The sequence below is a fragment of the Astyanax mexicanus genome, chromosome 1, assembly GCF_023375975.1.
Source record: "Astyanax mexicanus isolate ESR-SI-001 chromosome 1, AstMex3_surface, whole genome shotgun sequence".
Classification (NCBI taxonomy): domain Eukaryota; kingdom Metazoa; phylum Chordata; class Actinopteri; order Characiformes; family Acestrorhamphidae; genus Astyanax; species Astyanax mexicanus.
This window is the reverse complement of record NC_064408.1, coordinates 67,501-83,497: the sequence shown is the minus strand read 5'-3', so window position 1 is coordinate 83,497 and position 15,997 is coordinate 67,501. Positions and strand designations below refer to the sequence as shown.

General features: G+C 41.9%; 1 protein-coding gene across 3 annotated transcripts in view; it reads left to right on the top strand.

Moving 5' to 3' along the window:
- Positions 1 to 15,997, top strand: part of rangrf (RAN guanine nucleotide release factor) — a 37,412-nt gene that overhangs the window by 18,564 nt on the left and 2,851 nt on the right. For all 3 annotated transcript variants that reach the window (XM_049481890.1, XM_049481923.1, XM_049481974.1), the window contains exons 4-5: positions 6,545 to 6,707; positions 9,911 to 10,005. In XM_049481890.1, coding sequence (XP_049337847.1) covers positions 6,545 to 6,707; positions 9,911 to 10,005 — 258 coding nt within the window. The remainder of the gene's footprint in view (positions 1 to 6,544; positions 6,708 to 9,910; positions 10,006 to 15,997) is intronic.

Genomic DNA, 15,997 nt, shown 5'->3' with positions numbered 1-15,997 from the left:
CACTATCACCGCTGACTCCCCTCACTATCACCACTCACTCCCCTCACTATCACCGCTGACTCCCCTCACTATCACCACTCACTCCCCTCACTATCACCACTCACTCTCACCCCTTACTATCACCACTCACTCCTCTCACTATCACCACTCACTCCTCTCACTCTCACCACTCACTCTCACCCCTTACTATCACCACTCACTCCCCTTACTATCACCACTCACTCCCCTCACTATCACCACTCACTCCCCTCACTATCACCACTCACTCCCCTCACTATCACCGCTGACTCCCCTCACTATCACCACTCACTCCCCTCAATATCACCACTCACTCCCCTCACTATCACCGCTGACTCCCCTCACTATCACCACTCACTCCCCTCACTATCACCGCTGACTCCCCTCACTATCACCACTCACTCCTCTCACTATCACCACTCACTCTCACCCCTTACTATCACCACTCACTCCTCTCACTATCACCACTCACTCCTCTCACTCTCACCACTCAAGTTCAAGTTCAAGTTCAATAAAGCTTTATTGGCATGACTGTCACAAGGTACACTGTTGCCAAAGCAGACAAACAATACACAAATATAAACACAATGAAAAAAGAAAATCTAATAAAACAACTTAAACAAGAAGAGATTAAATAATATTGATATGAAAAATATTAAATATGAAATAACAATGTTAACAATAATAATGACATATCAATGAAAAGAGATATAGATATAGAATCTAAATATAAATAAGTGAACAGTAGGGGGTAATATTGATTAATAATGGATATTGATTATTGTTTAGAGTGGTTGTCTCTCAGGTTGTGACAGGCTGTGATTATAGAGAGCTGAGAGTGGGAGGAGTTTACTCTTCTCTCCTAATAAACAGGAGAGTTTCTCATTGTTACTGTAGTGCAGGAACTCAGGAGAGATGTCGATCATTTGTCCATAATATCTCTCTCTGATCTGGGCGTACCTGGGACACTCGGTCAGAAAGTGCAACTCTGTCTCCACCACGGACCAATCACAGTGAGAGCACAGCCTGGACTCTCTGGGTAACCAGGTCCGTCTGTGCCGACCCGTCTCCACGGCCAGGCTGTGATCACTGAGTCGGTACATGGTCAGGACTTTCCTGAGGTTCTGATCTGGGATCAGTGTGAGGTACTCTGCGAGGGTGTACTCTCGGTTCAGGGCTGAGTAACACTGCAGTTTGGGTTGGTGTTGGATACTCTGGGTCCAGTAGTGGTGGTACTGTTCTTTTAGTCTGGTGAGGATCGGGTTGGGTCGTAGTGTTTGGGTGAGTGTGTGGTGGGGGTGTGTAGAGTGTGTAATGTCGGCAGGGTTAAGGTGGGTGATGTTTAGGATTAATTGGGTAAGGGGGCTCTTCTGGAGGTTCTGTTCCTGATTGGTCAGAGCTTTGTAATGGAGTGATTGGGGGTGGCTGGATTTAATGTGTTTATAGAAGTTCACGGCTCGTTTTTGGATGGTTAATATTAGGGGGTATTGGCCCAGTTCAGCTCTGCATGCATTATTAGGGGTTTTCCTCTGCACACGTAGGATACTCCTGCAGAATTCGGTGTGCAGAACCTCTATAGGGTGTTTGTCCCAGTTTGGGAAGTCATTTTTTGTTAGGGGCCCCCAAACCTCACTGCCGTAGAGTGCAATGGGCTCTATAACAGATTTAAATATTTTGAGTCTAATTTTGATTGGTAAATCAAATTTAATAGATTTATTAATGGCGAAAAGTGCACGTCTTGCTTTCTCTTTGAGTTCCTTCACAGCCAAGCCAAAACTTCCCGTAGAGGTGATTGTTAGGCCTAAATATGTGTATTTATTTGATTGTTCAATATTAGTTTTATTAATTGTGAAAACATGGTTACTGCGTTGTGATTTGTACTGAAATATTACGATTTTGGTTTTGTGATGGTTTATTTTCAGAGCCCATGTATCACAGTATTTGTGTAGAAGGTCTAAACTTTGTTGAAGACCCTCTTTTGTGGGAGATAGCAGTACCAAGTCATCTGCATAAAGAAGACATTTTATCACTGAATCATCAAGAGATAGACCAGGGATATCCTCACATCTGTCTAATGATTCAGCCAGTTCATTTATATATAAATTAAACATTGTAGGACTCAGACTACAGCCCTGTCGTACACCTCGTGATTGGGTGATGAAATCAGTCCTCTGAGATCCCACTTTCACTGCACATCTACTAGTTGTGTACATAGATTTGATTAGATCATAGACTTTCCCTCCCACTCCATTGTTTAGAAGTTTAAATAGTAATCCTTTGTGCCAGATTGAGTCAAATGCTTTTTGGAAATCAACAAAACAAGCAAAAATCTTTTGTTTGTTTTGGGTGACATATTTATTAATGAGGGTGTGGAGGGTAAAAACATGGTCTGATGTTCTATAATTAGGTAGGAATCCAATCTGAGCTTTGTTTAGGATGTTGTGTTCAGTTATAAAGTTTATAATTCTTTTGTTGATAATGCTACAGAAGACCTTCCCTAGATTGCTATTAACACAGATCCCTCTGTAATTGTTTGGTTCAAATTTGTCGCCGGATTTATAGATCGGGGTTATGAGTCCTTCGTTCCAGATTGATGGGAAATTGCCATAATTTAAAACACAGTTAAAAAGTTTTAGAATAGCCAATTTGAATTGGTACATTTCAACATTTCATTTAGGATGCCGTCTGTTCCACAGGCTTTTCTAGGTTTCAGGTCTTTGAGTGTTTCCTCTAATTCCTCTAGTGAGATTGCAGAGTCCAGTGGATTCTGGTTCTCTTTAATGATCTTTTCTAGATTTTCTAATTTATCTACAATGATTTGTTGCTTTTCCTTTATTACTGGGTTTCTGTAAAGAGTTTGGAAATGTGTTTTCCATGTGTCTCCATTTGAAATTAATAATTGGTCATGCTGTGATTTGTTGAGTGATTTCCAGGTTTCCCAAAATGAATTGGAGTTTATAGATTCCTCTAAATGATTGATTTGATTTTGTATGTGTTTGTATTTCTTTGATTTGATCGTGTGTTTATATTCTTTTAGTGTGTCCCAGTATTTCACTCGTAATTCTTCATTAAATGGTTCTCTGTGTTTAAGATTGGATAGGTGTCTTAATTCTTTTCTTTTATTCCTGCAGTCCAGATCAAACCATTTATTTATTTGAAATTTATTAGCTCTGTTTTTCTTGATTGGGATGTTTGATAGTTGGACTGCATGACTAAAGATGGAGTTCAGGAATAGGAAGGTTATTTCCTGTAAGGAAGTGATCACCTTGTGGATTAATGAAGTCTAATTTGTGTCCTGTTCTTGCGTTTAGATCCCCACAGATCATCACATGACCCAGTGCTTGAAAAGAACTGATTTCTTCCTCTAGAATAGGAAATATTTCTTCATTAAAATACGGTGACTCTATTGGGGGGATGTATACAGCACAGAGGAATACATTTTGAGGGGTTGAAATTATTTGTTTATCAATCTTTAACCATAAATGATTAGTTCCTTTTTTCATAGTTTGAATGGAGTGGATGAGTTCAGATTTAAACCATATCAGCATCCCTCCTGAGTCCCTACCCTGAACCACTCCTTTAGACTTGGTGGAGGGGACCACTAACTCTCTGTATCCGGGGGGACAACCAGTGGATCCATCTCCTCTATCTCCTGTAGAATCAATATATCAACATCTCTTATTTCATTTACAAAATCGGGATTTCTACTTTTCATATCAAATAAAGAGGATTTTAAACCTTGAATATTCCAAAGGGAGATGCGGAAAGATGCCATATAATATATGATAATGTGTCATTTAAATCTCAAAAAGAGAGAAAGGAAAAAACAAAATATAGAAAAAAAAACAAAAAAAAATGAATTATTAATTTGTTAATATAAGTTTCTATGGTACATACATATATAAATATCAATATTAATAGTATAAACTATGAAATCATTTTTTTTTTTTTTTTATCTCTGTGGTAATATTTAGTATCTCACCATGAATCATGTCCCATCAGACGTGAGCAGATGTGGTTGAGCATTTGTCCTATGTCTCTCAGTTCTGCTGCGTTAGGGTTAGTTCTGCTGAGGGCCTGAGCGTAGGTCAGATTTCCTGGCCTGGTCTGTGAGTTCAGGGGTGCTGATGTTGGGCCCAGTGGCAATATTGAAGTCTGGGTATCTGTGAGGTGATCTGATGCTGGTGCTGGAAAAGGGTTTTCCTGAGGACTCCTCTGCATGTTGGGTAGTGCTGGGTAGTGTGGGGCTCGGTGTTGGGGTCTCAGGTTGGTGGTTCGTGTAGGAGCTCGATCTCTGGGTTTAGGTGTATGTCCAGTGGTTCTTTGGTAAGCGGTGACATTTCGGGACAGAGCAATGTCCTTTAACTTTCTGGCGAACTCAGGAACTGCCCTTTTGAGAAGGTGGACATGGTCGTGGAGGCAGTCAGTGTTGAGTGTTGGATGATGAGCGAGGTGGATGTTTGGGTGGAGGGCGCAGTCTCTGGAAATACTGGCATTGATTTTTTGGATGGTATATGGGTGGAAATCCTTTCGGGGCAGCAAGGTGGAGATAATAATCTTTGAACTTGGGAAAGTATTGCTGGCTTTCTCCATCACCGCTTTCAGAGACATGGAAACTTTTTCTTGTTGGGTTCTGAGGTCATTTGTACCCGTGTGGATGATAATGTGGGATGGTGACCCCAGATTTGCTTCTGTGAGAAGCTCCAGTGCTTTCTGGGTAGATGGGCACCATATTTTAGCCACTCTGTGTCTTGGGAAGAGTTTTTTCTCATCAATGAATTTTCCATTTGAGTCAATTAGTAGTGCAATTTCTATTTGCTCTGCATTTCTTCCTTCATCCATGGTTGTGCACTGCTCTGGTTGTGATGGTTGGTTGGCAGGAGGTTGTTGGGAGCTGGTGGGGGTTATGGAAGGAGGCTGGAGGTGGTTGTTAGGGTTGGTCTGTCTGGAGATCTTGGTTGTTGGAGGACTCTGGGGTTGTTTGAGTGAGAGTAGCTGTTCTTTTAGACTCTCCACTATACTGTCCCTCAGTCTCAGTTCTTCCCTCAGCTCAGCCATCTCCTTTCTGTATCTGCTCCTGTCCTCCTCTTTCTCCACCTGAAGAATCCTCAGTTGTTCTCTCAGATCACTCAGTTCTTTTTTGAAGTCCTCTTTTTCCTGAATCCATTTCATGTTTGTTTGTTGTTTGAGAAACATTTCCCTAAGCTGGACTATCTCTCCCTCCAGTTGTGTAAAATGTCCCTTTAAAAGAGTAATGGAGGTGTGGAGTGGTGTGAGCTGATCCTGTCCAATGTCCTTCTGCTCCTGGGCTGAGGTCTGGTCAGAGGTCTGGTCCGAGGACTGGGATGAGGTCTGGGCTGAAGACTGGGTTGTGGTATTGTGTTGAGGAGGACAATCAGACTTTTCCTCTTGCAGAATGTTGTCTCTGCCTCTTTCCTCCTCTGCTGCTTCTCTCAGACGACTGAATGATTTCTCAAATTCACTCAGGTTTCCCTGAACCATGAGTGTTCCATTTTTGTAGATATTGATGGTGGTCATGACAGTCTCTGTATCAGAGGGGTCTTTTATTTTCAGTTTCCACCCGTTACAGATGCCCTCTTTTTTAACAGATGTGTAGTACGATGTTAAAGCCTTGTGCCATGATTCTGGGCTATCTGTATAGAATATGAGGTTGCTGGTCTCCCCTGTCTTATACAGGTCTGAGAACAGACTCTCTGGCTTCTCTCTCAGCAGTTTGTGTTTAAATTGTTTCCTGGCCGTCTCGCTCTTGACCTCAGGAGGGTAAATAACGGGACAGGAGTGATGTGAGCTGCAAGGTGAGTGCTCTCTCTCCTCAGTGCAGTGTTCAGTGGGTGCTGGTGCTTCCTCTGGCTGGATCATGTTGACTGCTGGGCTGATAGAATGTTGAGGCTGGAGCAGTTGGAGGAGCTTTTTTCAAATTTCAAATTCTAACTGCCATATTAGCTTTAGCAGTTAGCTTGTTATAAAACTCTATATAAATATAAATAAAATATTAAATAATTAATAAATAATGACTGATTTCCTCCAACTCACTTATTCTGTATCGTCTCTGAGACCTGCTGGTGTGTTTCTCACTCTGAGATGATTCCAGTTCTCTGTATATCTGTGTATCTCAGTCCTGACCTCTGTTGTGCTGAAGAGTTTCACTCCTGTTGTTTCTGGTGGTATTTTCCTCAATACTTTACCGATTTGGAGGTTTTTGGTCTTGTTTTGTTTCCGTTTGTTCTTAGTATGACTTAATATCACTGTTTCTATAAATTAATTCATCATCTTTCTCACTTTAAAAGAAAAAACGACACAAAAATCAGGGAGCTCACACTGACATGTTCAATGGAACTCTCTCTCTCTCTCTCTCTTTTGCTCTTTCTCACTCTCACTCTCACTCCCCTCACTCTCACCCCTCACTCAGAGTGTGTTTACAGGGCTGTACTCTGCTGTGTGTGCAGTGATTGGGTAGTTGTGATCAGAGTGATCTAAATCCACACTCCTCATCGTCTGATATCAGGTATCATTTTGAGGACCTGGCTGGCAGTAATAAAGCGAGTGCTGAGGGATTGTGGGAGGTGCAGGGGGTGGAGCCTCTGCCCCTGTCTCAGCTCCGCCTACAAGAGTGCAGCTCCGCCTGGATCCTCACAGGAACACAGATCATCTCCAAGTTCAATGAGGAGGTACACACACACTCACACACACACACACACACACACACACACACACACACTCACACACACACACACACACACACACACACACACACACACACACACACACACACAAACACATACACACACACACACACACACACACTCACACACACACACACACACAAACACATACATACACACACACACTCACACACACACACACACACAAACACATACATACACACACACACTCACACACACACACACACACACACACAAACACATACATACACACACACACTCACACACAAACACATACATACACACACACACTCACACACACACACACACACAAACACATACATACACACACAATCAAATCAAATCAAATCAAATTTATTTGTATAGCGCTTTTTACAACTGGTGTTGGCACAAAGCAGCTTTACAGAAACATGATTACAGGACAAAGAATCAGGCAAAACATTAAACATAGAAAATACAGAATACAGAACCCCCAGTGAAAAACTCCCTCAGAGCTGCAGGAGGAGGAAGAAACACTGGGAGGAACCAAGACTCACATTTAAGGGGGGACCATCCTACCACTGGTCAAACGGCTTTTAAATTAATTTTAAAAAGTCTTTCATACATCCACATAGGTTTTATATATTCAGGTGTATAGCAGCTCCACTAATGGCTTATAGAGTAAGATGGATGATGAGCAGCTGATCTGTGGTGGTGGATGGAGAAGAGCTGACTTCAGTAACTTCCAGTCTGGACAGACAGAGGACATGAGAGCCTGAGGGTCCAACATCCCTCGGTATCGGGTCAGACAGGTGGGCAGTCAGTAACTCGGAGGAAGGCAGAGAGATGGAATTAGTTTTGACTGGATTTATGTAAAACAGAGAATATAAAACATTATCAGAGTGTGGCAAATGACTCCGGCAGAACTGAATAAAACAGCCTAACTAAAGGGAGAGAGCCAGAAGGTAACATAGACATGGAGGCACCCTGAAACACTGGCATCCACCCACTCCACCGTCCACAAACCTGAGTGACCGTGTGCAGTGGGAGAACAACAGCACCAGCATCTCAGTTTACCACAATTTCCTCTGTCCATGAACCCCTGAATCTGCAGCCTTATCTAAAGGGAAAAACATTAATTACCAAAAGCTAAACTAAACAAGTAAGTTTTCAGTCTAGACTTAAAGATTGAGACTGTGTCTGAGTCCCGAACATATTCGGGGAGATTATTCCAGAGTTGAGGCGCTTTATAAGAGAAAGCTCTTCCTCCTGCAGAGCTCCTCTGAATTTTAGGCACTACTAATAAACCAGCACCCTGAGATCTGAGTAATCGCGGTGGTTCATAACAGGAGATGAGGTCTTGTAAATACTCAGGAGCGAGTCCATGTAGGGCTTTATACGTTAACAGGAGAATTTTATAGTCTATGCGGAATTTGACTGGAAGCCAGTGCAGTGCTGATAGTACTGGACTAATATGGTCAAATTTTCTAGTTTTAGTAAGGACCCTGGCTGCAGCATTTTGAACTAGCTGAAGTTTATTTAAGTTACTGCCGGAACATCCAGACAGTAGCGCATTACAATAATCTAGCCTTGAGGTAATAAAGGCATGTACTAATTTTTCTGCGTCATGCAGTGATAGGGCATTTCTTAGCTTGGCGATGTTACGGAGGTGTAGAAAAGCTGTTCTAGTAACATTAGATATGTGTTTATCGAATGCTAGATCTGAATCTATGATAACTCCAAGGTTTTTAGCTGCTGAACCAGGGGTGGCTGAGAAGTCGCCAGATTTAGCATTAAGTCTGATCATTTATTTCTAGCAGCTTTGGGGCCTAATAGGAGAACTTCTGTTTTATCACTATTTAATAGGAGGAAGTTGTGCGACATCCATGATTTTACATCTTCTACACAATCCTCGATTTTCTTTAATCTCACTCTGTCATCAGGTTTGGCTGATATGAAGAGCTGCGTGTCATCCGCATAACAATGAAAATTCACATTGTGTTTTCTAATAACTTTGCCCAGTGGGAGCATATATAATGTAAATAATAACGGTCCTAATATAGAGCCTTGTGGAATTCCATATCTTACCTTGGTATAACTGGAAGACATATAATTTAACCTCACAAACTGATAGCGATCGGTTAAGTACGATTTAAACCATGCTAAGGCAGTTCCGGTTACACCGACCATGTTCTCTAGTCTTTCTAAAAGGATAGTATGATCTATTGTATCAAAGGCTGCGCTCAGATCGAGAAGTACGAGTAAGGAAACACAGCCTTGGTCGGCGGCTATAAGTAGATCGTTTGTTATTCTAACTAAAGCTGTCTCAGTGCTATGATAAGGCCTAAATCCAGATTGAAATTTCTCATAGATCTGGTTTCTTTGCAGGTAAGAGCAAAGTTGTTGGGCTACAGCTTTTTCTAAAATCTTAGAAATAAAGGGTAAGTTTGAAATAGGTCTATAGTTAGACAGTACACTAGGATCAAGATTTGGTTTCTTGATCAGAGGTTTAATTACAGCTGTTTTAAAGGCTTTGGGTACATGGCCCAGGGTGAGCGATGAGTTTACTATCATTAACAGACATAACACATACACACACACACACACACTCACACACAAACACATACACACACACACACACACACACACACACATTCTCTAAGATTAGAGCAAGTGTTGGAGCTTCATGATTCTTTAAACTGGGATTTTTCAGAGGAAAACAGAAGACTATGACAATCACAAGCCTAAAGAAAGCCACAATTTTCAATATTTTCCTTGTAAAACATTCTGATAAGCATTTTATTACCAGAGATTAATGTGTAGTTTCACTGTTTTATGACCATTGTCTTCATTACTAGCTGTTATGGCTGCACAGGACATATGCAGATGAGAATTAAAGCCACAGAACAAGGGGTAACAAACGGTAAACAGCCCAGAGATCGTACACAGAAACACAGCGGTAACAGGTCGGTAAACACGCAGAATAGAATAGCGCTTTGTAGAGCGAAGAACCTGCAGTACGTGTGAGTGAAGTGAGGGTGTATATACAGTGCTGTGAACAGGTGAACTCAATACTCAGGTGACTGAGTTTCTGGGATGCCGTGTGCCAGCAGCAGTGGGTGGAGCTTAAAAAAGCTGATTGTAGCATTTATTAGAAGAGGGGTCCATAAAGAGGACAGTTTGTTTATTTATTTATTGTTTGTTTACAGGCAAAGAACACAGTAAACATGTACCTGTGTGTGATGCGCCTCCCTCAGTTCACCACCGACATCCTGCTCACCTTCAACCACCCCGTCACCATCAGGTACAACACACACACACACACACTACACACACACACACTACACACACACTACACACACACACACTACACACACACTACACACACACACACTACACTATACACACACACACACACTATACACACACACACACACACACTATACACACACACACACTACACACACACACACTACACACACACACACACTATACACACACACACACACACTACACACACACACACTACACACACACTACACACACACACTACACTATACACACACACACACACACTACACACACACACACACACACTACACACACACACACTACACACACACACACACACACTACACACACACTACACACACACTACACACACACACACTACACACACACTACACACACACACACTACACTATACACACACACACACACTATACACACACACACACACACACTATACACACACACACACTACACACACACACACTACACACACACACACACACACACACTACACACACACTACACACACACACACTACACACACACTACACACACACACTACACTATACACACACACACACACACACTACACACACACACACACACACTACACTATACACACACACACACACACACACTACACACACACACACTACACACACACACTACACTATACACACACACACACACACTACACACACACACACTACACACACACACTACACACACACACACACACACTACACACACACACACTACACACACACACTACACACACACACACTACACACACACACACACACTATACACACACACTACACTATACACACACACACACACACACACTACACACACACACTACACACACACTACACACACACACACTACACACACACTACACACACACACACACACTATACACACACACACACTACACACACTACACACACACACACACTATACACACACACACACTATACACACACACACTATACACACACACACACACACACACACACATTATACACACACACACACACACATTATACACACACACACTACACACACACACATTATACACACACACACACACTATACACACACACACACACATTACACACACACACACACTATACACACACTACACACACACACACTATACACACACACACACACTATACACACACACACACACACACACTACACACACACACACACACACTACACACACACACACACACACTACACACACACACACACACACTATACACACACACACACATTACACACACACACACACTATACACACACTACACACACACACACTATACACACACACACACACTATACACACACACACACACACTACACACACACACACACACTATACACACACACACACACACTACACACACACACACACACACTATACACACACTATACACACACACACACACACACACTCACTATACACACTATACACACTATACACACACTATACACACACACACTATACACACTATACACACACACACACACACTACACACACACACACACACACTATACACACACTATACACACACACACACACACACTCACTATACACACTATACACACACACACACTATACACACACACACTACACACACACACACACTATACACACACTATACACACACTATACACACACACACACTATACACACACACACACACACTACACACACTACACACACACACTATACACACACACTATACACTATACACACACACTATACACTACACACACACACACACTATACACACACACTATACACTATACACACACACACACTATACACACACACACACTATACACACACACACACACACACTACACACACACACTACACACACACACTATACACTATACACACACACTATACACACACACTATACACTATACACACACACACACACACACTACACACACACACTATACACTATACACACACACACACACACACTATACACACACACTATACACTATACACACACACTATACACACACACACACTACACACACACACACACTATACACACACACACTACACACACACACACTATACACACACACACACTATACACACACACACTATACACACACACACACTACACACACACACACACTATACACACACACACACTATACACACACACACACACACACACACACTATACACACACACACACACTACACACACACTATACACACACACACACACTACACACACACACACACTATACACACACACACACTATACACACACACACTATACACACACACACACTATACACACACACACACACACTATACACACACACACACACACACACTATACACACACACACTATACACACACACACACTATACACACACACACACACTATACACACACACACACACACACACACACTATACACACACACACACACACACACTATACACACACACTATACACATACACTATACACACACACACACTATACACACACACACACACACTCACTATACACACTATACACACTATACACACACTATACACACTATACACACACACACTATACACACTATACACACACACACACACTATACACTATACACACACACACACACACTACACACACACACACACACTATACACACACTATACACACACACACACACACTCACTATACACACTCTACACACACACACACTATACACACACACACTACACACACACACACACTATACACACACTATACACACACTATACACACACACACACTATACACACACACACACTACACACACACACTACACACACACACACTACACACACACACTATACACACACACTATACACTATACACACACACTTTACACTACACACACACACACACTATACACACACACTATACACTATACACACACACACACTATACACACACACACACTATACACCAGGGGTGTCAAACTCATTTTGGCCGAGGGCCACATTGGCATATTGGCTGTCCTCCGAGGGCCAGATGTAACTTATAAATGTAATAAAATGTAACCAAATGTAATATATGTAAATGAATGTAATTACTCCTTAATGTTAAATAACTCTCAATATATTATTTATTCAATCAAATATTACAGTTGCATGGAAAAAATGTTTGCTTGTTGCTCTATTAACATAAATCCTTTTAATTTGTCATGTCATGAAATCCAAAAACTCCATCAATCAAGAACCAAACTATTCAAGTGAATAGAAATGACATCAAGTTATATTAACTTTGAAATTATTAACTGAAATAAGGCTTAATAAATATAAAATCAAATTGTGAGCTGTTAAGAACATAGCATTTCCTCAGATTTAGCAGTTCCTCATCCAACCACTAGTGGGAGCTGCAGCAGCAGCACCACAAGTCAGCAGTCTTTACTGAGTCAGAGCTACAGCCCAGCCACGGGCTACAGGACTCAGCTGAGCCAGTCTGGAGCGTTTTTAAAATTTCTTTTAAAAAGTTCTTCTGTGTATGAAATAAAGATTTTTGTAACCGAATAATACAGCTCTCTACAGTTCATCTTTCAGCCCAATCACCTAACAGCAGCCGTTTAGAGCATGAGTCACTGCTCGGATTACATTATAAACAGGTCAGTTATCGCGCTGCTAACCTCAGGATGTTTATAACTACGGAGTTTAGTGGACACACCACGGCTGCAAGGTTAGACTGTTGAAGGCTACTGAAGACTATTAAAGGCTATTGGAGGTTATTGAAAGGGTTATTGAGGGCAGAAATCAGTAAAGGCTGGTTAGATAAGTGATTCACGTCCTCGTACTTTGCTGCGGTGAAACTGCGACTAGCGCTGTCCCAGTGATGTTTATTAACGTCATTAAAACAGATTTTGTCAGCTATTGTCTTATAAATATTTACACAGAACTTATATCTCTCCTAAAAAGCGTTTATTTTGGTCAGTAACACTCTTCGTAACACAAAAGGCATACCGGTCTTTCGCCTTGAAGCACAGCCGTCCGTCTGCATCAACTTTTCTTTTTCTGGACATTATGGGATAAACATTTATACGTCTCAATTCCACCCGCGAAGTTACACCTTCCCTCCGGCAGGGTTTCCACATCAATGACTACACTGCCGTGTAGTGGCAGTAAGCCGTAACTTTGCGGGTAATACAATCGACAAGCATTGTGGGAAATGTATTTTTTGGTCAAAGAACGCTTCTGACTTATTTATTATAGACACTAAGATCTTACAAGCTCTCGCGGGCCACATAAAAAGACGTGGCGGGCCACATTTGGCCCGCGGGCCTTGTGTTTGACACATGTGCTATACACACACACACTATACACACACACACACTACACACACACACACACTATACACACACACACACACACACACACACTATACACACACACACACACACACACACTATACACACACACACACACACACACACTACACACACACTATACACACACACACACACTACACACACACACACTACACACACACACACTATACACACACACACTATACACACACACACACTATACACACACACACACACACTATACACACACACACACACACACACACTATACACACACACACTATACACACACACACACACACACACACACACACACACACACACACTATACACACACACACACACACACTATACACACACACTATACACATACACTACACACACACACACACTATACACACACACACACACACTACACACACACACACACTATACACACACACACACACACTACACACACACACACACTACACACACACACACACTACACACACACACACACTACACTATACACACACTACACACACACACACTATACACACACACACTATACACACACACACACACTACACACACACACTACACACACACACACACTATACACACACACACACTACACACACACACACACTATACACACACTACACACACACACACACTATACACACACACACACACTATACACACACACACACACACTATACACACACACACACACACACACACTACACACACACACACACTATACACACACACTATACACACACACACACACACACTATACACACACACACACTACACACACACACACACTACACTATACACACACACACACTATACACACTATACACACACTACACACACACACACTATACACATACACTATACACACACACACTACACACACACACACTACACTATACACACACACACACTACACACACACACACACTACACTATACACACACACACACACTATACACACACACACACTATACACACACACACACACACACTATACACACACACACACTATACACACACACACACACACACACACACACACACTATACACATACACTATACACACACACACACTATACACACACACACTATACACACACACACTATACACACACACACACACACTATACACACACACACACACACACACACACACTATACACACACACACTATACACACACACACACTATACACACACTATACACACACTATACACACACACTATACACACACACACACACACACACACACACACACACTATACACACACACACTATACACACACACACTATACACACACACACACTATACACACACACACACACACTATACACACACTACACACACACACACATACACTATACACACACACACACACACACTATACACACACACACACACACACTATACACACACACACACACACACTATACACACACACACACACACACACTATACACACACACACACACACACACACATACACTATACACACACACACACTATACACACACACACACACACTACACACACACACACACTATACACACACACACACACACTACACACACACACACACTATACACACACACACACACTATACACACACACACACTACACACA